At 43.1% G+C, this 27,465-nt stretch overlaps 1 protein-coding gene across 3 annotated transcripts in view; it reads left to right on the forward strand.

Annotated features, from left to right (window-relative positions):
• Positions 1-27,465, forward strand: part of SP7 (Sp7 transcription factor) — a 50,249-nt gene that overhangs the window by 7,514 nt on the left and 15,270 nt on the right. The window contains exon 1 of one of the 3 annotated variants that reach the window (XM_029595217.1): positions 23,202-23,488. The exons of the other annotated variants lie outside the window; for them this stretch is intronic. Coding sequence (XP_029451077.1) covers positions 23,348-23,488 — 141 coding nt within the window. The 5' untranslated portion in view covers positions 23,202-23,347. Of the gene's footprint in view, positions 1-23,201; positions 23,489-27,465 lie in introns of those variants that run through there. 3 annotated transcript variants of the gene reach the window in all.

Here is a 27,465-nt window from a genome sequence, read left to right on the forward strand (position 1 = left end):
TGCTCTAGTTTATGCCTCCTGACATCTCCACCTGCAGACCTTTCAGTCTTCCAGAGTTTGCTTTTTTTTTTTCTTCTGTTCTTTGATGTGTATTAATCTAACAGAGATGACCAACACATGTGTGGTTATAAAACACAATATTCTAATACTACTAGAACAAAATATGGCTTAAAGGGGTCTCCTGTAGCTATTTGTAATCAAAGTGTAAACGAGGACACTTTAGTAAGATAACTTTTTATAATTTATGCAACAAAAGTATAAAGCTTGAATTTTTTCTTACAGTTATTTGTTTTTAAAGAGAGACTAACCAAAAAGACAGCACTGTAAACTCTATAAATGCAAAATGGAATCCTTTTCTCTGTGACTGGGGGCTTGCTGGGCCCATTTTCTCTCCTCTGGCACAGCTCCAGTCCCCTGCGGAGTCTGTCAGGGACCCCCATGTGGGGGGAGAAGGCATATGGACCCCAGAATCAAGCCCCAAACCACAGGGAAAATGATGTCGTCGTTTAAAAGTTTTTATGCTGAGGTTGACTGGATGATCCAGTGGCTGGGCCACCATGCAAGAAAGCCAGGGTCAGTGTCTTGGGTAGCCAGGGGAGGCAATGTTCTTGGCTACAGTATAATAGTGACACCTACTGGTTGATTCAAGGGTGCTGGGCTCTAGGGAGCCATGCTTCATTCTTTCCAGTCAGAGGACTGTCACTGCAATCACTGGGCTAGTAGGGGTGGGATTCAGGATGGGAGTTACCAAATGGGGGACAAAACCCCAAGCAGCTATGAATGAAGACTCTCTTGGCACTGTAGTCCAATATAAGCCAGTTCTGATTCAGATGGAAGTCCAAAGGAGCAAGACGAAATTGCTGAGCTAATCCTCCCACCTCCCTCCCCAGCACCAGTGCCGGTGGAAGGGTGTCCAGGGTGTCATCACATGATAATTCTATCTCTCTTTCTCTCTCTCTCTCTGAAATTTCACTCAACAAATGACCCCAGCTCCTCAAAGAAAGAGATACCCAAAAATGAAAACCTCCCTCCAGCTCTGTGCCTCACCCGTCCTTTCAAAACTGCCATCCCACCTACGTCCGGCACGCTAGGCCCCAGCCTACCCTGCCTAATGCCCAGCATGCTGGGAGAGTGCACATTGGCTGCATAGCATAAATGAGGTGCATTCACCTGATACGTGCATGCAGGCAATCGGTCAGACATGACGAACCTCATAGGTGCGTTCGCTTCATTATTAAACTCTCCTATAAAAAAAAAAAAAAAAAAAAGGTCTATCTTTTGAGGACAGAACATGCTCCAATTTAGCTTTTTGCACCCTGGGGAAGAATTTGTTCCTAAAGTTGATGAAGCTGAAATGCAGAGAACAGCTTACAAGGCTCCCGCAGGATGCCTCACAGCTTCAGTACAGTTTCTAGAGGTCATAGCTCTTTCACGTTTTGCACCCAGGGCGAAAGTGCGCTAATGTCACACACTTGGCACAGCCGAAGAGGTGGCCGGCACTGGGACCAGCTGACTGTCAGAATACATGGGTTCCTTTTTTATAGAAAGCAGACTGAGCGCTAGGCTAGTGCTTGCTGGGAAGCTCCTTCCCTGCCCTGGATATTCAGCCTGCACAGAGGAACCAGCTCTAGATCCCCGCAGAATGCAGGGCGTTGAGCACTTCAAAAGAAGGGAAGATCGGAGTGGGACTCCACCAGGTAGCTCCCATCCTGTGTGCTGGCGTTTGAGTCACTGATAGCTGTAACAAAGTGGTCTGAGAACCAGGGGAGCCAGATTTCAAATCCCACTTCCCCACCGACACTTCTTGTGGCCTTGGACGAGTCACTTTTGCCTCAGGAACCCATTTGGGCAGGGACTTACTGTAGCTGAATTCCAATAATATATATATATATATATATATATATATATATATATATCTATCTCTCATCTTATAATTATTATAAACACTGCCTCAGAATGAAATCGTCTGACAGCAGGTGGGAGAGGGCGAGGTGCATATGTGTGGTGGGTAGGGATGATGAGATGCCAGTTTGTTAAAACCAAAGAGAGAAAATTAGAGAGCCGCACTTGTGCCCGTTTGCCGGCGCGCACACATTGACCGCAACCCATTTGACAACATGCGCGCGTATAGGCGCGCATGTTATAAAATCGGCTATCCGCGCGTACGTGTGCGCATGATTTTGTATTGATGCGCGCGAATGCCGTCTCGAGCGTGTAAAGTGGGAGGAATTTTGGTAGGTACACACGGTGACACAATAGGCCTTTTTCCTCTCCCAGTTCATCCCAGTGAAGGAGAGGACTTCCTAACCCCCCCTACTTAACTTGCCTCCCTTTTACCCTATTGGCCCCGAGCCTTAAAAACGTACACGCCATCCATAGCAGGCGTAAAGTTACGCAGGAGGGTGATCCCGGTGCGTGCTGGTGCTCATAAGTACTTGGGGGCTGACTTCATGGTGCAGTCCCGGCCCGTCCGTGTCCCGCTCAGGCCCCGCCCAGTGTCCACCACTTTTTCAGAAACCTTTTTTTATGCTCCTACTACCTGCAGATATGCGCGTGGCATATCTGCAGGTAGTAGGAGTATAAAATTCGGGCGGCTCAAATGTAGGTAGTAGGAGCATAAATTCGGGCGGCTCAAATGGGTCTGAGTCACGCACATATTTCCCAGTTTTGGCACGCGCAAGCCTTTGAAAATCGACCAGATCGCCTCTGATAAAAGCATTTGTATTGAAGGTTGGTATATTCCTTACATTTTTACATGAAGGGAAGGAGTAATTCTGATCATGGTAGGTGATAAAGTCAGCCCTGCAGCCCTTCCCTGCTGTTTGGTAAAAGTAACAAGTGAGGGACAGCACAGGCAGACGCCTTTTCCAGAAAGATGGTTTTTTTTTTTTCACTTCCAACATGCACTAAAATAATTCACTTACTCCAACCACAGAGAGCCCAGGCTTGAATCCTGCATATTTCCCTGGGGCTTTATTCAAAAAGGCTTTTTTTTTCTCCCCCATTCTGCGCATATGGAAAAACTCTTTCTTGAAGAAGGCCGCAGCCTCATTAAGCTTACTTGCCTAGAGTCAGATTCCCGAGCAGGACCCTCTCCTGTATCAGTGCTGATGGCAAGTGCTATGCTTTCTGAGTCCAACAGCCTTCTGCAGTAGCTAATATCAAAACCGGCTCCTGTGCAATTACAATAGCATGCACTGATTTCCGTGTGTGTCTGTGTTTGTGCGTATATGTATATACTGTGCGTACACACAGACGGCATAACCTTGATTTAGGTTCTTGCTGTGTGGTCTGCAAGAGCTTTCAATCATGTTTTCTAAATAAAAAGAAGACATCAAAGCCCAGCTTGCATCATATTTAAAGAGGCACTTAAGGAGATGTTTTTAAAGTTCCTTAGACTGTTTGCAGTGCCAGAATATCATTACTTTTCATTCATTCCCCCTGAAGGGCTGGGATGTGCAACTAGTGACCACGTTCCACTAATAGTGGTAGCTAATTAGGGGCTTATTTTCTCCCATTTTGTGTCTATTGGAAAAATGGTTAGTACATCGGGCCCAATGTGTGTGTGTGTTGGCAGAGGGTGAATATGATACAGACATGCAAAGACCTCATAGATATAAATAATGTACATGAAGCAAATGCTTTTCGGTGGAAAGGAAGTTTTTGAATAAGAAGATCAGGATCAAAAGAGGTAGACAGGAGTAAAATCAGAATATATTACTTTATAAAAAGGGTGGTAGGCGCACGGAATGACCTCCCCTTTGGAGGTGATTGAGGCACAAACAGGAGGAGCCATGTACACAGGGCCCATGCCCCGAGTCTCTTCCTCAGTGCCCCAAATTTCCAGCTGTGGGTAGAGCAGCAGCAACCAAAGAAGAGGGAGAAGTCCAGAGTATGCCTGTGTGTGTGTGTGATAGGTAGTCTCTTTCTATCATTCTGTCTCAAACCCACACATACAGAGGCAGTATTTCTCTGTGTGTGTGTGTGTGTGAGTGACAGAGAGAGACAGCCTGTGTGTGTATGTGATTGCCTGTATTGTAATAGAGACAGATAGCCTATGTGTGTGTGTGTGAGAGAGTGTGAAACAGACTGCCCATGTCTGTGTCCATGTTTATGAGTGAGACAGACTGCCTGTGTGAGAATGAGTGACAGATTGTGTGAGAATGAGATAAGACTGCCTATATGTGAGAGACTGCCTTTGTGTGTGTCTGAGAGAGAAGCAGACTGCCTGTGTGTGTGAGTCTGCCTGTGTGTGTAAGAGAGGAGACTGTCTGCCTGTGCGTGTGACAGACTGCCCATGTGTGTGAGAGACAGACTGCCTGTATGTGTTTGTGAGTGACTGTGTGAGAGTGAGAAAAAGTAAACTACATGCAAACTCCTCCAATTTATGATAATTTCATGGTAACTGGAAATTTAAAGTTCCCAGGTGTGGAGAGCAGGGTATTTAAAAAAAAAAAATCTTTATTAGTTTTAATTATTAGGTATTATTTGATATGTCTGCTGTTTTGAAATATTTTATTGGTGTTTGGTAAGTTTTTTTCAAATTTTTATATGCATTTTTATTTATTGGATATTATTCTATTCATCAGCTGATTTGACATATTTATTGTTTTTATTGACATGATTGATGTTTTATTTTTCTTGATTGTATTTGATGTTTAACATAGAATGGTGATTTTCCTTTTCCCATTGTTGCACTGTATTCAGAATCTAGCTTGTTGCAGTTTCCAGTTCAGTTTTTCTCTGCACGTTTCTGTTTATACTTTATGATCTCTCTATTCTGACTGTGGTGAGGGTCTGCCTTGTGTTCTCCATCTGTGACCAAGGTGAAGTATTTTGCTAGTGTGTAGTTTTTGTGTAGACATCTATAGCAGCCTGACTTGTTCTGTTTCCTAATAAGATGTTTATTGGTTTTTTAGGGTCTGGTGTAAAATTTGCAGTGTTGCCTTTTCATGGGTAGGGTTGTTACTGTTTGAATCTGGCAATTAGTGTGTTATGATATGGCAAGTGTGCTCTAGGTTCTGAGTACAATTTTTGCAGGTTTTGAATTATTACACATTGTTACTGGGGTATGCTAATTGTTGCTGTTACAGTGAGGTGACCCCAGAATTTGAATAGTATTTTTCTATGGTGAGTAGAAAGGGGAAGTTCTGCTCTGCATCCTTTATTGGAGGAGTTTCTGTGAATGCAAGGGATTGTAGAACCAGAGGTGCAGGGCTGATTTTGGGATTCTGTCCTATCCTCTATAGACCCTAGACTTCACTCCCAGAGAAAACTTTATTGATTGCTGCTCTTGAATAATTTTAGTGGTATTTTACTAGACTGTTGAAACTGGCCAGGGGTTTCTTTGTTGCATAAAAGGTCTCTCTGTCTAGAGAAGCCACTGACATACATGCCCAGCACTTTGTCAAATTGGTGCAAAATCTTTGTAGTGGTGCCTCCTGCTTTAAAATCAGGGATGTTCTGCTCCCTATGGACAGAGGAAAGAGGAAGGTGGGGACAGAGGCATGGAATCTCCACCAGTTTTGAATTGGCTGGTTTTTTCCTGTCACATAAGATGACTCCATGATGACAGTTACATGGGAACATAGAATACAGATGATTTAAAAACACTATTCTATGCACAGAAGGCCCACTGAGAATTTCCCAGTGATTGCTCCTGTACTGCCAACACAAATGCTTAGATGAGAGAGATCTGTAAACCTAGGACTGGACTGTTATGTTTCCTTCATATTCCGGTGCTAGTTCACAGCTCTGCAGGTATTTAGCACAAGAAACTATATCCAACCAATATTGATTTTATCAGTAAAAACATTTTTTTGTGGATTTCGCTTTCTTTTAAACATTTTTATTTCTTTTAATTTTTTGTTTCCAAAATGGAAAACTGCAATAAGAAAGAAATATACAAAATATTTTGCATATCACCTCCTCTCCTGAGATGCCAAATACTGCAGCAACAAAGTTTGAATTTAGCCCATAAATATGAAAAACTGTATTCTACTTACAGTTTGCAATGAAAGCTGGAACAATGAGCTACTTTAATTTAAATTATATCTATTTATGTATTTTTCTCCTCTTGTCAGTCAGCTAACAAACTGAAAACTATTTTTCTAGGGGAAAACGCATTGTAGATCACATAGCAGGGGTCAGGGGAAATATCAACATGCAGTGTTCTCCAAGGCAAGACTGTTCTGCTTGTGATCTGGAGACTCCACATCTGAAGAGCTTAAAGATCCATCCCTAACTCTGTGCATCGTTGTTAATTCTGTACGTAGGAACAATTTGGCTTGATCATTATAAAAAAAAAAAAAAAAGTTTTTTCTGAGTCTGTATAAATGCAGAGCAGGAAGAAGTATAATTATTTGTCTAAAGCCCAATGCTAAACTGGCAATTTGTTTTCTTTTTTTTCTGAGTGAGCCTTGAAAGCTCAGGAAAAATCTGAATTTTATGCCCCTCAGGCATACGGGCTTTCCTTTTTTCTTATCATACTTGTGGTTAATACTCCTTTTTATAACCTTGATTTATTCTCGGTTCCCGTTGGAAAATTAAACTCTACAATTCTATCCAGTGGAGTTGGGTTGCAAATTGTTCCATCTCCTAAAGCAGTGGTCCCCAACCCTGTCCTGGGGGCCCACCAGCCAGTCGGGTTTTCAGGATATCCACAATGAATATGCATGAGAGAAGATTTGCATGTTATGGAGGCAGTGCATGCAAATTTTCTCTCATGTATATTCATTGTGGATATCTTGAAAACCCGACTGGCTGGTGGGCCCCCAGGACAGGGTTGGGGATCACTGTCCTAAAGGACTCAGGAGAAGGGGGTTTCATTGAGATTGGAGAAGAGTTTTGTATTATGTGGCCCGTTAACTGTCTTTCCCCTAAGATGTCGAGTTGAGCAGTTAGCTCTCCCAGTTGGCCTGAGCCAACTCCCACGTCTACAGGTCTGGAACTTTGGCTCCCAGTAGTTGGTGGGCCCAAGTACTGTGGGTGAAACACCGAGTGGATATACAGAGGCTGATACAGGCTGCCTGGCAGCCCAGAAGGACACCAGCAAATTCAGATACAGCTGCCCCTACAGAGGGACTCAGTGTTGTAAAGTTACTTAATTACTTAAAAAAAAATGTTACCTCACTGATTACTCTTCTGTCTGAGTAGATAAACATGTAATTAACTAAATTGTTTTCAGAAAATGCAGTTTTTAGTTGCTTTGGTTATATATATATATATATTCAGCTTAGCTTGTGGCTGGTGGCTCCAGTCACTAGGGGGCAGTTAAGTGTAACGTAGCTGAGAGCTCGCTGCTCTCTGTGTCAGCATCTCTGGCAGCAGATGTCTAACTCTTGTCTGTGAGTAACACCTGCAGCCTGTAGACAAGGGGTGTGCAAGCCATTTACATGGCAATACAATAGTGCTAGTTGCCTGTACCAGGTCCTAGGGAGGAAGAAAGTTGTCCCCTCCATCCTCAGAGCTCTAATTGGGTAGGTAAGTTCCTCCTTGAAGCACTATTAGAGGAAGGAGCACTGTATTACAAATATGTTGAGCAGGATTAAGCTTCAGAAGGATTTTTTAAATTTTTTTAGCAAGCATTGCAGGCTACATAAAATAATACGGTTTTGCAATATTTGTTAAAAAAAAAAGTCCCTCTGCAGCTTCATTTCTGCTCAGTATAGATAGTATAGCATTGCAAATTAAGATATTGAACTGAAATTTACTATAATGCATTTTGAATTATGCATTTCAGTAATTTAAAGTTTTTCTTTGCTTCAAATATCTTAATTAGCAATGGTATACAATCTAAAGGAAAAAACTCCTCTCAGAGGTAGCATTCTTTTGTTTACCGATATCATTATCAAAGGCCTGAACAGTCTGCTTCCTATGACACAAGATGTTGGGCTTTTGCTGATAAACACACATCAAAAGAAGGGGGTATCACTGGTCAAAATGAATTCACAGTAAGATATAACCACATATGCAATGCCAAATATATTCATTTGTAGGACCTATGACTTGATGAGTTTGGCTGTCATACAAGCTCATACATTAGGTAAAAGGTCCATATACTATATTTTTTACACACTCAATTTTTTTTAAATTTTTTTAGAACTCAATGGAGTTCTCTTGAATAAAATTCTAAATCAAAGAACTGAAGCTGCCACACATAATTGGAAAAATACTCATCTATTTATTTGAAGGCAGAAGTCCACTGCAAAAAAAGGTGTCCCGACACGATCGTGTTTTGGACCACACCGGGTCCTGCTTCAGGGGCCAACGATTCTCTGAGGTTGCTCTTCACACAAACTTCAGTTCAGCTTCGTTTCTTCATTCTCCACAAACATAGCGCTTTAATGGTTAAGACAGTTGTTATCCATGGCGGTCTGCATTCAAACCATTAAAGCGCTATGTTTGAGGAGAATGAAGAAACGAAGCTGAACTGAAGTTTGTGTGAAGAGCAACCTCAGAGAATCGTTGGCCCCTGAAGCAGGACCCGGTGTGGTCCGAAACACGATCGTGTCGGGACATCTTTTTTTGCAGTGGACTTCTGCCTTCAAATAAATAGATGAGTATTTTTCCAATTATCTGGGCATTTGATGCTTTTTCCATATGTGTTTATGAGACTCTTTTTCTAAGTAGATAGAGGCTATTTCATCATTTTTGTGAGCATTTGCCTCTGATATTTGAAGTGTTTTAAAAAACGTGTGGATTTTTGAAGTACTTTGTGTGGCAGCTTCAGTTCTTTGATTTAGAATTTTATTCAAGAGAACTCCATTGAGATCTAAAAAATTTTTTAAAAAATTGAGTGTGTAAAAAATATAGTAAATGGACCTTTTACCTAATGTATGAGCTTGTGACAGCCAAACTCATCAAGTCATAGGTCCTACAAATGAATATATTTGGCATTGCATATGTGGTTATATCTTACTGTGAATTCATTTTGACCAGTGATACCCCCTTCTTTTGATGTGTGTTTACAGTGTGTGAGGGTTCTGGAATACGTGGGTTTTCAAGGGCTTATTTTATGTGATTAATATCGGGCTTTTGCTGATGACATCAGGTACACAGGTAGTGCTACAGCACTGGTGAGCGGGTAGAAAGAACAATAACCGACAATTAAAAATGACGAGGGGGCGGTATTGGCAAGAGGCCCCTCATCACTAGTGTGTTAACATGTGTCACAGGTTAGTAAATAGACCCCTGGATTTGAAAAGTGTGGGTCTCCTTTTTCGAATATATAAATTGGAGTTTAAAGCGGTGAATCGGTTTGTGCTCGTCCCAGGAAACATAATCATTTCCTTGGTCTTTAACGATGCTTTTATAGTTTTGCCAGCAATGACCCACAGCTTTGTGGGACAACCCCAGGGGCGGATTGGCCTATTGGGGGATCGGGCATTACCCGGTGGGCCGGTTGCTCCAGTCACGTGGTCTGCCGTGCGCGGTAGTGACAGAGCCGTACTCGGCAGATCACATTATGTGCCCTGGGCCGGCCTGGGTGGCGAATCCCTGGGCTGGTCTTCCTTGGGAATCCGCCGCTGGACAACCCTATACTGGCAATTTCAAATTCTCTGCAAGTCTTTTTTGTATTTTCTGCAGTCCTGAAAGCTAAACATTTTTCGAATAATGTAACTTTCTTTTGTTACAAAGCTGGCATCCTTTATCCAGACTCAGAGCAGCCTGGAATCACTCATTTTCTTATGTTCTGGTCATTCATTTTATACAAGACTCCTAGAGAATTTTGATTTATTTTTTTGGAACTTTCTTTCTAAATTCTATTGAGGAAGAAGTAATTTTAAAAGATTCTTTTACATCATGGTGGTGGGATGAAATAATCAAAAGGGGAGACAGGCTGTAATCCCTTGTCATTATTATTATTCCTACTAATATTTGTTTAGTGCTTATCACAGATGAATGCAGAGCTGACCACTCAAGATCCTGAGGAACTGCTTTGGAGATGCTCAGTGTTTATTTATGAAAATATTAATTGAGGACCTGCCTTTCCCTATATTCACTAAATCACTATTTACTAAATCACTGTAACGGTTGTCGTCCGTGAGTTGCCCCAGAAACAAGCAGTCAGGGGGAGTCAAATCCAAGCCACCAATGATAGAGGGACTTCTGCCTGGGGCAGCCAGCTTTCCTTTGGGTTGGACCTCCGGTGCATGAGAAGCGGGGTTAGATCCTGGCCTGAAGAGGAAGAAAGAGGCCTGGGGCAGGCAAGGAACAGGAACTAACCAGGAATCCAGGAGGGAAAGCAAGCAAGAGTGCCGAGTGGAGGGTCCGAAGGCAAAGTAGTCTTCCAAATGCAGGAACAAAGCCAGAGTACGAGGCCCGGAAGGTAGAACCAAGCTCCGGCAACTGAAAAGTGTGGATCTATAACAAGAGAGTAGAAATATAGGCTCTATGCTGACAACATCTACTTTTCATTCCCTCTTAAAACCACCTGGTCCGCCACAGCTCAAAGTTTTTTTTAAATTTACATTTTTATTCAATTTACACCATCGATGCAAATATTAATGACAAAAACATCTCTGAAGTCACCACGTACATCAATCAAGAAATTAACAATAAAGAAATTCAAATGGCTTACAAGAAATCAAGTCCTCATCAAGGGGAGGCAGAACAAAAAAGAAAAAAAACAACCCTCAAATTGATACAGTCAAAGAAGGGAGCACAAAATCAATAGAGCCTAAGAACTCAACACCCCAGCTACAACCACCCGATCTTCTAAATTAGGTGCCTCCCTTATCTTGGAGAAATACCCCTAAATGAATGGGATCAAAACCCTATTCTGATAATCAACCAGTCACTTACAGGGAAATGTGAGGTAAAAGGTGGCCCCCTAAAGCCAAAACTCGTTCCCTAAACTGTAGGACAGCCTTCCTACACACTTGAATAGCTTTTGAGATGTCAGCAAAAATTTGAATTTTTTGACCAGAAAATGAGAATTGTTTATTTCTAAAATGTTTTTTAAGAACCCAATTTTTTTATTTTTTTGCTCTCAGCACAGAAAGAAACTAATAAAGTAGCCCTACCAGGGATATCATCCAAGGATGATTCCTGAAAAGTTGATGTATTCGGACTATGAATTATGCAAAGATAAACTCTTCTTTATAAAAACCACATGAGCCGATTGCAGAGAAGTCAATTGTGAAGTTAAGTTTGATACAGTATTTTCCCACTGTTGATAAACTATATCATGATCTTGTATTTTAGTTCTAGATTCCACCATATATAAAGAGAACTGAAAAGTAGATTAAGAGTCTTACCAATCTTCATCATCATTTTCCACAAATCAGACTGCAGGGTCTGTGTCTGCAACGGGGCAGCTCACTGATAAGGAAATTGAATTTTGAGCTACCCCCTCAGAAACACCAAGGGGGACCAATTAAAGGTCCTTCTTTACAGGCAAGTATACTGGGATACTCAGCAAACGACTATGGTGACCCGGAAACACCAATAAACTGACCAGGAGGTTGAAGGGGAGGAAGTCTAGAACCCGGGCTCAAGGAGGCACCCAACAAATCAAAAGCCTCCATCTCTAAGCCACAACTGGGAAAACCAGCCAGCCTTAAAAGATGTATGTTCATAGGACCTGTTGCCTGTGGCACAGCTAGTGAGGAGGTCAACGGCTTCCCTTCTATCTTCTTTCACATCGAAGAGATTACCACACCAAAGAGAGATTATACTGGCATGTAGGAGCACGCAATTTTGGCTGTGCGCCACTAGGGCAGTTCTTTTATCCAGTAGGTCGGCACCCTCTCAACGTCAGAAGCAGCGTTTCGGGGAGGAAGCAGCGTCCACAGCACCCGTGTAGTTATAGCATGCTGGTCACCCACTCGCACACTCCTCCCAGCTGGCTCACCGGCACACTCCTGATAGCAACCTCCCTGCCAGAGCTCAATTTGCCTCTTTGTCTGTCCACAATAACATCTTGGCTCACATATAACAGGCTTACCGTGAACTTGCAAAAGACTGAAATCATAATTTTGGGTTGCGCGCCACCTTATCAAATTCCTACTACCCTTAAATTTGAAACTCACACACTTTCAATTTAAGATTCTGTATGTAGCTTAAGTGTCACCCTAGACCATGCTATCCATGAAGCCTCATATTACATCTGTCATCCAAGCTTCATGTGCCAAACTCTAGAACCCTAAGACTGTACTGCAGGCACTTATTCTTACAGGTTTTTATTATTATAACTTTCTACAATGGCCTTCCTCAGTACACTAAGGTCATTGCAACTAGCTCAAACTCTGCTGCACGTCTCCTCACTGGGACTAGATTACACGATCATATCACGCCTGTCCTTCTATCCCTACACTGGTTGCCTGTTCAATGGCGCATGCATTATTACCAAATTGCTGTCATTGTTCATAGTTTACTTAACGATGTTTCCTTTCCATGGATCAGCTCAATATTACATTTCTACATTACCACTAGAAACCTCAGATCTGCAGATCAATTTCTCCTTGATGTCCCAGCTGCAAAACAAGTCAGGTTATCTGCTTACACGTGAGAGAGCATCCCCAATTGCTGGACCTATTGAGTGTGAAACTCCCTGCCGCCTCGCTCCCCGGTATGTGGTAATGCTGTGCTGCTATTCTCCTGTACGTTGCAAGGAGTCGCAGTAAAAAGATTGTGTGGATTATATGGATGTGCTTGCTCTTCAATAAACGGGCGAATTTTTAATCGGTTACACGAGTGGCCGAGCCTTGTGCGCGCTCCGCGCATTTTCAAAGAGGCCCAGCCACGCGCGTAACCCCTGTTATGTGCCGGCCCAGAGAAAGGGGTGGTCCGGAGGGTGGGGAGGTCAGAGGCGGCCGGTACGGCGGCCATTTGCCACGGTGCCGGGGAAGCGCGCGCCAGCAGTCGGCCAGCTCCTTAAATGGAGTGGACTGGGAGGGAACTCGGGGAGGCCCGATTGCATCATCGCACGTAGTCTTATAAAATAGCCCCCCCCCCCCCCCCCCCCGTGAGAGGTGCGCACGGCCATGGGATTTTATAACAGGCGTGCGCACGTTATGAAATCTGCGCGTCCATGTGTGTGTGCCGGGAAGCGCGCGCGCACCTTTTAAAATCTACCCCAAAGTTTCCAACCAACCCCCCCCCTCCAAAAACAAAAAAAGAAATTCCCCAGTTTATTGTCAAATTAGATTGGGGTACTCTCATACCACTTGCCTGACTCCCTTTCCCTTCCAAAGAAATTTGTTTTCAGACTTTTCTTGTTAGCTTGAATGCATTAACAGTTAAAAGTGAATTTTAAACAAGTTGTGCGCATAAAAATGACCACATGTGTGGGCTAGGAGCTGGCCGGGAGCATTCCAGGCGGGGCCAACATTTACATGTATAAATTGCCATTTTATAACCTGCCAAAGAGACACGCGTACGGCTCTGACCTTTGCATATTTACACCTGCTAATCATCTGGTGTAAGTTGGAATAGAATTCTCTATAACCAAATATTGACTGGTGAGGGGTCTGGGTAAACTGGGGGGAGTTCAGATTGAAGAGTTAAAGCCAACAAGTACTAAGGAAAAAAACACAAGTTACATTTCCTCGTGTGAATTATTAAAAATTAGGAGCACAAATATGCGCACATAGCAGATGTGTAACACTTAAGCCAAATACATTTTGACTTATCCAGCTAAATGGTGGCAAAGGTGCCACTTAGCAGGATAAAAAGCACTACTTAGCTGGATAAATATCGTTTTTTGAGAATTTTCTGTCTTTTGCCGCTACTTAGCCGGATCAGTCAAAACATATCTGGCTATGTTTAAAATACATGCTGCACATCTTTTAAAAATGCAAATATGTTGGGTAGATTTACATGTAGTTTATATTGTGTGTGTGAGAATTTGCGCACACAATATAAACTACGTGTGCATGTGCCTGCGCATCCATAAACTCGCGTATATGGGCCTGCTCGTGCTTGTTCAAAATTATCCTCTATAGAATGCAAAGTTTCAGCTTCCTACTTGATATAGAAATTGGTTAGTATCTCTCTCAGGCAGGAAGTTGAAACTTTGCACATTGAGGGGGTCACTTTTAAAACAAGCGCGTAGGCGTTCATGTGCACAGTTCCCAGAGCGCGCGCACATGGACACGCTTATTTTTATAACATGCGCGCATAAGGGGGTAAATGTTCTAAGAAGCATGCGGCGACGCGATAGGGCCTTTTCCCAGTTTCCTCCCAGTCCATTCCAATAAAGACGCAGACTGGGAGGGAACTTCCTAAACCCCCTAGCTAACCTGCCTCCCTTTTCCCCTATCCATTCAGATCCCTAAACCCCTCTATCTATCTTTTTGTTGTTGTTGTTGTTTTTATACTTACCTGCTCTCCGGAGCAGTAGTAGTTTGCGCGGGCCGGCTGGTTGCCAGCGTGTGCTTTAGCGGGATGGCTCCTAATAGCGCTGTTCCAGCCTGCCCTCGCCCCACTCCACCCTTTTCTGAAGCCGGTCTTCGGCGCGTATCTTCTGGTATATGCATTTGTAGTTTTTTTAAAATCAGGCCATTTACATGCATAAATGGCTTTTGAAAATTGCTATAATAGTATGTTACATTTACACATGTAATTCTTTTCAAAATTCACCTATTTGTGTGCACATGGGCTCATTTTTACATGTACAAGTCTTTTATAATTCACCTGTAATAGTCCTATTTAAGTAAAAAAAAGTAGCTATTTCTATTAGATCTAGGTTTATAATCATTTCAACTTGCTTGCTTCTTTCCTGCAGTGTTTGCGCAAAGGTTTGATTAAGCAGTTTTGATAGCTGGATTGCTTCTCCTCTTTACTGAACTAATGCTTTATAAGCTGAATTGGACAAAGGTGGAATGGCCCCGATGTGAAGAGGGTAGGAATTCTGTTTTATTGACAGAGGGTAGTCTCCAAAGGAAGGACAAGCTGGAACTGCTAGATCCTTCTGTCAGCAAATGCTTCATGCAAGAGGAGTTACTAAATAATTTCATAAAAGAATTAAGAGGGGCTTGAAGGGCTGTTTCCTTAGTTTTCCCTCATCACTTTGCTCTTCAGCAGGAATGCAGTTCCTCTGTTCTTCATTTGTTTCTCTCTGGGGAGTAGGGGGCTAGACGGAGCTCCATGTTGTCATCCATAGGATGCTCACTGTCCCATGACGTCAGCAGACGGTCTGACATTTGCTCTTGATAGAAATGCTCCTAATAAGAACATAAGAACATGCCATACTGGGTCAGACCAAAGGTCCATCAAGCCCAGCATCCTGTCTCCAACAGTGGCCAAACCAGGCCATAAGAAGCTTGCAAGTTCCCAAAAACTAAGGGGCAGATTTTCAAAGGCTATGCACGTAACCTGAGGAAATCTGCCCCTGCTCGCGCCGAGCACAAGCCCTGGGATGCGTGTATGTCCCGGGGCTTACAAAAGGGGGCAGTTCGGGGACGTGACCGGGGGCGTGGCGGTGGCTCGGGGCGGGGCAGCAGTCCGGGGGCGGGGTTACGCCTGCCTCAGGCAAGCGCAACTTTTGCTGCAAAGGTAGGGGGGGGGATTTAGTGAGGGATGGGGGGCGGGTTAGATAGGGGAAGGGAGGGGAAGGTGTGGGGGGGGGGGGGGGGCCGGAAAAAAAGTTCCCTCAAGGCCGTTCTGATTTCGGAGCGGCCTTGGAGGGAACGGGGAAAGCCATCGGGGCTCCCCTCGGGCTCGGCGCGTGCAAGGTGCACATGTGTGCACCCCCCTGCGCGCGCTGACCCTGGATTTTATAACATGCGTGTGGCAGCGCGCGCATGTTATAAAATCGGCGTAGATTTGTTCGCGCTGGGTTGCGTGAACAAATCTACGCCCGCGCATAAGATTTAAATTCTGGCCTTTAGTCTATCCCATGTTACTGTTGCTAGTAATAGCAGTGGCTATTTTCTAAGTCAACTTAATTAATAGCAAGTAATGGACTTCTCCTCCAAGAACTTATCCAATCCTTTTTTTAAACCCAGTTACACTAACTGCACTAACCACATCCCCTGGCAACAAATTCCAGAGTTTAATTGTGCGTTGAGTGAAAAAGAACTTTCTCCGATTAGTTTTAAATGTGCCACATGCTAACTTCATGGAGTGCCCCCTAGTCCTTCTATTATCCGAAAGAGTAAATAACCGATTCACATCTACCCGTTCTAGACCTCTCATGATTTTAAACATCTCTATCATATCCCCCCATAGCTGTCTCTTCTCCAAGCTGAAAAGTCTTAACCTCCTTAGTCTTTTCTCATAGGGGAGCTGTTCCATCCCCTTTATCATTTTGGTCGCCCTTCTCTGTACCTTCTCAATCGCAATTATATCTTTTTTGAGATGCGGCGACCAGAAATGTACACAGTATTCAAGGTGGGGTCTCACCATGGAGCAATACAGAGGCAGTATGACATTTTCCGTTTTATTCACCATTCCCTTTCTAATAATTCCCAACATGCTTTTTTGACTGCCGCAGCACACTGAACTGACGATTTCAATGTGTTATCCACTATGACGCCTAGATCTCTTTCTTGGGTGGTAGCACCTAATATGGAACCTAACATTCTGTAACTATAGCATGGGATATTTTTCCCTGTATGCATCACCTTGCACTTATCCACATTAAATTTCATCTGCCATTTCAATGCCCAATTTTCCAGTCTCACAAGGTCTTCCTGCAATTTATCACAATCTGCTTGTGATTGAATAATTTTGTATCATCTGCAAATTTGATTTCCTCACTTTTCAATATATTTGTAAATGATCTAGAAATAAATATGACAAGTACAGGTCCCAAAACAGATCCCTGAGGTACTCCACTGCCCTTCCACTGAGAGATTTGTCCATTTAATCCTACTCTCTATTTCCTGTCTTTTAGCCAGTTTGTAATCCATGAAAGGACATTGCCACCTATCCCATGACTTTTTACTTTTCCTAGAAGCCTCTCATGAGGAACTTTGTCAAACGCCTTCTGAAAATCCAAATACACTACATCTACTGGTTCACCTTTATCTACATGTTTATTAACTTCTTCAAAAAAGTGAAGCAGATTTGTGAGCAAGACTTACCTTGGGTAAAGCCTTGCTGACTTTGTTCCATTAAACCATGTCTATATGTTCTGTGATTTTGATATTTAGAACACTTTCCATTATTTTTCCTGGCACTGAAGTCAGGCTAACTGATCTATAGTTTCACAGATCGCCCATGGAGCCCTTTTTAAATATTGGGGTTACATTAGCCACCCTCCAGTCTTCAGGTACAATAGATGATTTTAATGATAGGTTACAATTTTTTACTAATAGATCAGAAATTTCATTTTTTAGTTCCTTCAGAACCTTGGGGTGTATACCATTCGGTCCAAGTGATTTACTACTCTTCAGTTTGTCAATCAGTCCTACCACATCTTCTAGGTTCACCGTGATTTGGTTCAGTCCATCTGAATCATTACCCATGAAAATCTTCTCTGGAACGGGTATCTCCCCAGCATCCTTTTCAGTAAACACCGAAGAAAGAAATTGTTTCATCTTTCCACAATGGCCTTATCATCTCTAAGTGCCCCTTTAACCCCTCGATCATCTAACGGTCCAACTGTAATTGCCAGGTTCTTGTGGCCTGATTTTGGCCTCTGTTGGAAACAGGATGCTGGGCTTGATGGACCCTTGGTCTGACCCATCATGGCAATTTCTTATGTTCTTATGACTCCCTCACAGGCTTTCTGCTTCGGATATATTTTAAAAAGTTTTTACTGTGAGTTTTTGCCTCTATGGCCAACTTCTTTTCAAATTCTTTCTTAGCCTGTCTTATCAATGTCTTACATTTAACTTGCCAACGCTTATGCATTACTCTGTTTTCTTCTGTTAGATCCTTCTTCCAATTTTTGAATGAAGATCTTTTGGCTAAAATAGCTTCTTTCACCTCCCCTTTTAACCATGTTGATACTCGTTTGCCTTCCTTCCACTTTCTTAATGTGTGGAATACATCTGGACTGTGCTTCTAGGATTGTATTTTTTAACAATGACCATGCCTCTTGCACACTTTTTACCTTTGTAGCTGCTCCTTTCAGTTTTTTTCTATTTTTCTCAAACTTTCAAAAGGGAAACTTTGATAAAATAACATGAGAGCCATGGATTTGCTTACTGTCCCCCTTCCAGTCATTAATTCAAATTTGATCATATTTTTATCACTATTGCCCAGTGGCCCTACCACCATTACCTCTCTTACCAAATCTTGTGCTCCACTGAGAATTAGATCTAAAATTGCTCCCTCTCTTGTCGGTTCCTGAACCAATTGATCCATAAAACTGTCATTTATTCCATCCAGGAACTTTATCTCTCTAGCATGACCCAATGATACATTTACTCAGTCAATATTGAGGTAATTGAAATCTTCCATTATTACTGCACTACCAATTTGGTTAGCTTCCCTAATTTCTCTTAGCATTTTACTGTCCGTCTCACCATCTTGGCCAGGTGGACGGTAGTATAGTCCTATCACTATAATTTTCTCCAACACACAAGGGATTTCTACTCATAAAGATTCGACTGTGCATTTAGTCTCATGCAGGATGTTTATCCTGTTGGACTCTATGCCATCCCGGACATAAAGCATCACACCGCCTCCCTGGTGCTCCTCTCTGTTATTGCGATATAATTTGTACCCTGGTATAGCACTGTCCCATTGGTTATCCTGCTTCCACCATGACTCGGAGATCCCATTTAAGTCTATGTCATCATTCACTGCTATACATTCTAATTCTCGCATCTTACTTCTTAGTCTTCTAGCATTAGCACACAAACATTTCAAAGTTTGTTTTTTGTTTGTATTTTCATTCTGCATTTTAATTGATAGGGATAAGTTAGAATTTTTTAGCTCAGGTGAGTTTTTAGTTACAGGCACTTGGACTGCTTTTCTTATTATTGGAACCTCACTGCCGGGATGCCCTAATTCTAATGCATCATTAGTATCCTTTGAAGATACCTCCCTCTAAACCATGCACTGCAGAGTGACTGTCGGCTTTTCCCTTTGTTCTAATTTAAAAGCTGCTCTATCTCCTTTTTAAAGGTTAGCGCTAGCAGTCTGGTTCCACCCTGGTTAAGGTGGAGCCCATCCCTTTGGAAGAGACTCCCCCTTCCCCAAAAGATTCTCCAGTTCTTTACAAAACTGAATTCCTCTTCCTTGTACCATCATCTCATCCATGCATTGAGACTCCGGAGCTCTGCCTGACTCTGGGGACCTGCGCGTGGAACAGGGAGCATTTCAGAGAATGCTACCTTGGAGGTTCTGGATTTAGGCTTTCTACCCAAGAGCCTAAATTTGGCTTCCAGAACCACCCTCCCACATTTTCCTATGTCATTGGTGCCCACATGTACCATGACAGCTGGCTCCTCCCCAGCACCGTCTAAACTCCTATCTAGGTGACACGTGAGGTCCACCACCTTCACACCAGGTAGGCATGTTACCAGGTGATCCTCACGTCCACCAGCCACACGGCTGTCTACATTCCTACATCTTCATGTTTCGTTTTCTCTGTAGGAACCAAGTATGTAAAAATGTGATTTCAGTTGTGAATGGAACAAGTATCAGCTGGAGTTTACAGGGCAGGGTACAATACTAATAAATGATTTGTTTCTTGGCCTTGATTCAAGTATAAATCTGAGCCATGAGCAGAAGACCTCCCTATTTAACTTTTTGGCTCAGATTAGGGAGGATGTTGGGTATCAGTTTAAGAACTTGTGCAGTATAGATGGGGGTTTGCAGCCTACCACTTGATACCACCGGGATCACAATTACATTTCGACCATAGCCAAAGCAGGAGAATTAAATCTTTCATTAAAATATCAATACTAATAAAACTTTGCTTGTGCACATTAGACAAACTTAAATGCTCCTTTTAACATGAGCTTCTATCTCTTGGCTTGCTGAATCCATGAGAGAAATTTATGGTACTGACGGGAGTAATGACACTAGTGTACATGGTGTTAAATCAATTTAAGATTACAAAATGGATTGGGAGAATGGAAGATCTCATCCAAATAAAAATCAGGGAACAGCCAAGACATGATGCCTGTCTAACAGAAACTAAGGGATCCACACCTTAAGATGGTTGTCTAGCTTTATATATCAGAGGAATCTACCAATTATTCTCTTCAAAATGGTGAAGCCAAACACCAATACTACTAGTCTGCTTCCTCCCCACACAATAGGTACATTCTGACCATCTTCTAGTAGGGAACTGGCAGGATCCCTAACCTTATCACATGAAGAAGAGAGCCTTTTTTTCATGGCCACACCTAGCATCAGACACATTATAGAAAGAGTAAGCAAGGCCATTGGCTTCCCTCTGGCAGCATGGGGATGGATTCTGAGGCAAGGATTAAAAATGTGTGTGGTGATTCTGTGGCACATTTGTATAGGTCAATTCTCAAGAATACCATTCACAAGCGCACAAAATGCTAATGGTATTCTTCAACTATGGCTGCCCATGTCCGCCACATGCTACTGTTCATCACCTGATCAACACCCTGGCAGAGGTGCTGCTCTTTGGAGTAAAGCTAGCAGCAAAGGAGCGAGAGCCCTCACAGGCTCCACAGCAGCCCTTCCCCCTATTCCCACAAATTTACTTTTCAGATAGGAATAGGGCTGTTATGGGGACTGAGAGTGCAGGCAGGTTCTCGCTTCCACACTTAGTGGAACTCTAGTGCCAGCTTTACTCTGGAGATTTCTGCTGGGGAATGAAGAGGGTGCCGATCAGCTGGGCAGGCAAAAGGATTAAGTGGAAGTGAGAGGCGTGTGTCAGGTTTAGCTTTCAGTCTTGATGGCTGGAGCAGGCTAGCCTATGTTTTCTACTAATATATGTGTATAAGGGTGCCCAGACTCCTGGCAGAGCTGACATGGAGACGTTTGGTGGTGTTCCCTTAAAGCCTTATAGCATGGGAGGTGTTTTGTATTTAAAATAGGATCTCTAAAAACTGAGAGGAGAGACTGTTGGAAGTGGGTGTGGAGAGAGGAATAAAGAGAGAGGCAGCTTGAGTCTGGCCTGCTCTCTACAGGGAAGATTGGAATGGAACGAGGTTAACTTCCAGCTCCAGGAGAAGAAAAAGGATCTACAGGTCTTGTGACCCTGAACCGTGAGGCTGGAGCCTTGATCTACCCAGAAGTGAAGCGGTTGCAACTCAAGGACTTTTGCCTTCCTGATCTGAGGAGAGGAGAACCATCTTCAGAAGCTTCAGAGACTGCGGGTACAGGGGAAGTCTGGAGAAGTAACAGAAACTCCCATGCGCAATTCCTAGAGACGTCTTGGAGGGAAAGAACCCCCTTTTTCTTTGACTGTGATTTTTGCTGGACTGTAATTTTGGAACCAGTGTTTCTTGTCATTTCAACTGCTTTTTACATTTGGGATCAGTACATTTTCATTGGATTGGAACTACAAATTTAGAGAGAAGAGCTTTATTTAACTGATTATTATACTGATATTCAAGGGCCTAGAAGCACTTGCTTCTCCACTGTTCTGAAGCACCACCGGAGTTTGCCTGACCCAAGCAGGACCCACAGGTATGCCCCTTTCTCAGCGGAGAGTCCAGGAAATGGGGTCACGTGCAAATAAATATTCATTTAATAACGCAAAATGGTTAAAGGCGAATTTTAAAAGCCCTGCACACACCAAAACCGGGAGATATGAGCGGAAATTCAGCCGGTGCGTGCGCAAGTGAAAAGATTCTAAAAAGGGGTGGAGTGTGGGCGTGTCCGTTGCACGCCGGGGTCCCCTGTCACGTAACTTTACTACTGCTATGGATGGTGTTTAAGTCATAAAACAAAAAGATCGAGGCTAATCAACGGGATTTTAAGGGTTGGGGCTAACAAGGGGAAAGGGAGGCTATTAAATTAAGGAAGGTTTGCAAGTCCTATCCCTAAACTGGGCAAACTGAGAATGAATGAGAAAATGACAAACAGCATCGGCGAGCATTCCTTATAAAATGCCCCCTTTTACATGGTAGAAACAGCATTTGCGTGCACATGCACGGGTCCATTTAAAATTGTGCGCACACGTACGCGCATGCAGGCTATTTTATAAATGGACGCATCTCTGGATGCGAGCCAGTTTAAAAGTTACCGTCCCTGGCTTTAAGAATAAAATACTTTTCTTCCTACATTTTTTTTGTGTGTTTGAGTCATTTGTTTTCCTTCTTTTTATTCTTTCACTTTTCTCTGTTTCTTTTGCCTCTGACTTCCTCTGCTACCCTCCCCCCCCCTCACTACAGACTTTTTCCTCCCGTCTCTCCTCCTCCTCCGGAAGCTACCTGTGATTCTCCTTTTCCTCTCTGTCTCAAAGCTGTGCTAGACTGGGGGCCCTGAGGGTAAGTGAGGTTGGCAAGTCGATGAGGCAGAAGACTAAGTCACTTTTGGAAGCTGCGTTGTTTGGCATCCAGGTGTGCTTTGGGCTTTTAATAGTTGCCTTTGCTCTTGAAATTAAAGAACTAATTTTTCTTTTCTTTAGGACACAAGCAGCCTGATTCGATAATAAGCAACCTCTGTGTATGGGGGCGTTTCACAGCAACCTTTTCCCTTTTTAAATTTAAAAGAAGCACCAAAAGCTTGTTTAAAAAAAGGCCAAAGCTGATTTTAAATTTTTATTTTTTTATTTTTAACTTTTTTTAACTTTTGGGACCTCCAACTTAATATCACCATGATATTAAGTCGGAGGGTGCACAGAAAAGCAGTTTTTACTGCTTTTCTGAGCACTTCCCCGGCGCTGGCAGAAATTAACGCCTACCTTTGGGTAGGCACTAATTTCTTAAAGTAAAATGTGTGGCTTGGCTGCACATTTTACTTACTGAATCGCGTGGGAATGACTAATAGGGCCATCAATATGCATTTGCATGTTGCGGGCGCTATTAGTCTTGGGGGGGGGGGGGGGGGGGTGGACGCGCGTTTTCAACGCGCTATTACCCCTTACTGAATAAGGGGTAAAGCTAGCGTGTCGAAAACGCGCGTTGAAATGCCGGCCTGTATATTGAATTTAATTTGGGGAGGTGGAAGGGAGGGGGACTGGGGTGCTCCTCAGCCCCGCTACAGTGAATTCAATTTTTCAGGGAGTATCAGAAAGCCGCTCACTCCTTTGAATTTTATTTGGAGGCGGGAGGGAGGAAGAATAGGGCATGCGCACGCGACAAAGCACAAAAGGATTGAAAAAGACCCAAAATGAAACAAACTGAAACACAAGTCCCCACTGAAACAAACTAACTTTTTTTTTTTGCTTGCACACCCCTAGCAGTTAATCCAAATGAAAAGCATTGCATGCAGTTTTAAAGCAGTTCAAAAGTATTACATGCAATTTACAGTGTAGAGATCATAATAAGTTGCTACATAACGTGATTGGGTTTTGATGATATTGTTGATAAGAAAGAATCTTGCTTTCATTATGTTTTACAGAAAAAACAGTCTCTCAGTATTTACCCTCAAGTATCCGTTCACAGAGAATGTACCCTCGTTTGATCCCCTATCCAGCTATTTTAAAGTTAGCCGGGTAAGTATATCTGGCTATCTTTAGGTCAGCCCTATGGAGCGTCCAGAATTAGCCACATTGGTTAAGCAGCTAACTCTGAATAACTTATGTGGCTAACTCTGGCCTGCCCTGAAACGCCTCCCACCTGCCCCCAAATTATGCTGCTAGAATTTAGCCATATACGATTTCAAATATCACCATTGTAAAAGTTATTCATCTACATGGCTTCTGAATATTGGTCTCCCTATATTTTCAGTTGGCTGAAGAATCTTGTTTTTTAATTGGTGCCAGAAGTCCAAGTAGTCACTATGGGGTGAATTTTCAAAATGTTATGTGCATAAAAATGAAGACATATGTGCATAACTTCTACTTGCGTACTCCATATTTCATAAAAGTCGAAAATCTATCTGGATTTTCACTTTGCTTGCACATGTACGCATGTGCAAATGGGAAGGTCTAGGGGCGTACTTGAGCAGGGCCAACACACATGTAAGTCGCTATTTTAAAAGACATGTACATACAATTGCTAAATGTTTTACACTTGCTAATTATCTGGCATACGTGATGTTAAACGTATTTATGGTGTGGTACTGACTGGATGGGAGCTCTGGGTGAACCAAAGAGAGTTCAAGCTAAAGACCTAGGAAGGTCTGGATGACCTGGAGAAGGACTGGGTGAATGGATGGATTAATTGGTAAACTGGCTAAATTCATTTACGTGTGCATGTCTTAAAATTATGCATGGAAACCCGGATTTACGCGAGCAAGTCCTTTTTTGTTTTCACATGTAAAATATACGCACATATATTTTTAAAATAGATACATGTGTTCAATGCATTGCATACATTCGCACGTAAGCCTACATATGTGCTTGCAAAGTAGAGATACAGGTATTTTATAAAACACACATATATTATATGCATATGTTATAAAATACTTGCGATTTATTTAAAATTTATAGACTGCCTATCAACTTTGCCTGGCGGTTTACAGTAAAATATCCATAATCCAATGAAATATCAAATACAAAGGAGCAAACTAAAATCAATAAAACAGGACAGAAATAAAACAATAAAGCAACAGATAAAACATGCTTAAAACAACAACTGGAGTCTTTGCCATACGGTTTTGAAAGTTATTCTCTAAGGGGCAGATTTTCAAAGGGTTATGCGCGTAACATATGCGTCTAACCCCCGAAAAGCTGCTCCTGCGCGTGCCGAGCCTATCTTGCATAGGCTTGGCTGCATGCGCAAGTCTCGGGACGCATGTCCCGGGACTTTCCAAAATGGGTGGTCCGGGGGCGTGGCGGCAGTCAGGGGGTGGGGGTCGAGTGCTCCGGCACAGCGCGCCGGCAGTTGGCCGGCTCGCGCAAGTTACACCTGCCTCAGGCAGGCGTAACTTTTGGAGCAAAGGTGTGTGTGTGTGTGTGTGGGGGGGGATTTAGTTAGGGATGAAGGGGTGGGTTTAGATAGGGGAAGATGGGGGGGGGGGGCCAGAAAAAAAGTTCCCTCCAAGGCCGCTCTGATTTTGGAGTGGCCTTGGAAGGAACGGGGAAAGCCATCGGGGCTCCCCTTGGGCTTTGCGCGCGCAAGGTGCACGTGTGCACCCCGCAGCGTGTGTATGTTATAAAAATCGGGCGTAGATTTGTTTGCTGCCGGTTGCGTAAACAAATCTACGCCCGTGTGTATCTTTTAAGATCTGGCCCTAAAGTTTTGGGAAATGGGGAGCAACTGGTGTCACACCTTGGAAGGTTCTAGATCTTGTTTTCCTCAATCTGAGTGCTTTTAGGGATAGGGTATCCAGCTGTTGTTTTTTGGCTTGACTTTTAGATAATTGTTTTGGAACCTCATTTTCTTGACCAGTGCGGCTGATGCTCTTTATTGCCTTGAAGGTGAGACAGAAAATTCTAAATTTTATCCAGGGGGAAATGGGGATATTAAGAGGGGCAAGTATATTCTCAATTTCTGCTACCTGAGATTGTTTTGGCAAATACATTTTCTATCATTTGTAGTTTGTTCATTGTTTCTTTGGGAAGCAATATATGGCATTACAATTGTCCAAATGTGCAAGTGTAAACAAGCATAGAATGTCTACCCCAGTCCTATGTCATAAACCAAGAAATGGACTCCCAGTCTAGAGCCCAGAAAGATGAGTTATTATTAAAATTGTAGAGCATGGACGGCAAGGGGGTTGGGGGTGCAGAATACCAATGCCAATTTAGAATGACATAAGGCATGTTGTCACCAGTGTGCATGGAAGAACTAGGAGGGTCTCAATGACCTGCAGAAGGACTGGGCTAACTGGTGGACTAATTGGTAAACCTAGTAATTTCCTTGATGGGAGCATGTTGGAAAAGTATATGCATTCAATTCATTGACATACATTTTTTCAATGCACTGCATGTATTTGCGTGTAAGCCTACATATGTATGTATATTTCAGGGCAGAGATACACATATTTTACAAAACGTGTATATCATACATGTGGGTTATAAAATACTACAATAGATCTGCTCATGGCCATATATCTGTTTCCCTCTCTGAGATCCAGCAGAGAAAGGACTGAACAAAATGGTCACTGGCTGCTTAATGTGTTCTTAGTTTTACTTTCACCAAAAAAAATAAAATCAGTCAATCCATGCAACTGTCAGCTGGGATAGGTTAGTTGGAAAAGTTATAAAACATAATTAGTCCTGCTTCTTCCTTGTCCTATTCCTAGCCGGCTGTGCTCTGTCTGGCTTGAAATAAAAAGAAAAAAATCAATGCATTGCTTACTTCTGTCATAGACTTTAACAGCACCAAACGGAATGAGTCAAATAGGACTAAGATTTTTCAGAGAAATGTGCCCATTTGCTTTGGATGACCCGAACCAAATCTAAAATCACCTCATTTGGATCAGTTTTCACATTCAGATCATCCAAATGCACATCCCTGCCACAGACTGCATGTTAGTGTTTCAGACATACACACACAGACAGGCCAAAGCAGTAATCACACATTTTAACACCTGGGAAGGGTGGCATGGATATGAGCCCTTTGTGCTGCGTAGTTGATGCAGCCTTGTATACAGCTGGCAACGTGCCCTGTAGCGGGATAGATTGGAGCTTCACCTGTACCAGCTGCCTCTCCCACAGGTTGAGCCCTTGGATTCTGGTGGCCAGCAGGTCTTAGGTGGGTCTTTAGGACAGGGGCTAGAGCAAGAGTCCAGTGGCACGCTGGGTCAGGGCAGGCAGCTAGCAAGAATGGTCAGCAACAGGCAAGAGGTCAGATCCAGATAGCAGGCAATTGTATTGAGTTCCAAGTAAGAGGTCAAGATCTGAAGATTCAGGCCAAGGGTGGACGAAGATACACAGAAGACACAGGATGAGGAAATACTGGAGAGACAAGGGTGGATGACAGGCCTAGAGAAAGTCAGGAGGAGCAGCAGCTGGTGGCATCTCATGCCGCATTGAGCTGTGTTCAAAGTCCAAGGCAGCGTCCTGAGTGGGTGAGGCCTGACTGCTGGTGGCATCCCAGTCAACGGAGCTCTGTTGGCAACATTGGGGGCAAGTGAGGTGGCTCAAGGGGGTTTTCCCAAGTTGTTAAATGTAACATTATTCCCCCAAAGCCCCTTCCCTATTCTTCTGGGTCTAGGCTTCATGGGTAATCTTCTGTGGAACTCAGATATGAGTTAGGGAGGGTTGCAGGTTGGAGGCCAACTCTCAAGAATTCTCTTTGGGTCCATAGTTTTTCCAGGAGATGAGATAATATAACTGGTTTCACACTTTTCTGTACTCTAAAATCTCCTGGAGCTCAAATTCAGTGTCTTCCTTCAGAATAACTTTGATGGTCTGGAGAGGCGGTCTGCCCAGCCAAGAGAGAATTGTAGGTTTCAACAGAGAGTCATGGAACACATCATGAATCCGTAAGGATTCTGGCAATTTCAGCTTCTAAGTCACTACACTCGATTGTCACTCAATAGGAAATGAACCCATGAATTGCAGTGCAAGTTTCTTTGATG

Source organism: Rhinatrema bivittatum, chromosome 3, assembly GCF_901001135.1.
Source record: "Rhinatrema bivittatum chromosome 3, aRhiBiv1.1, whole genome shotgun sequence".
Taxonomy (NCBI): domain Eukaryota; kingdom Metazoa; phylum Chordata; class Amphibia; order Gymnophiona; family Rhinatrematidae; genus Rhinatrema; species Rhinatrema bivittatum.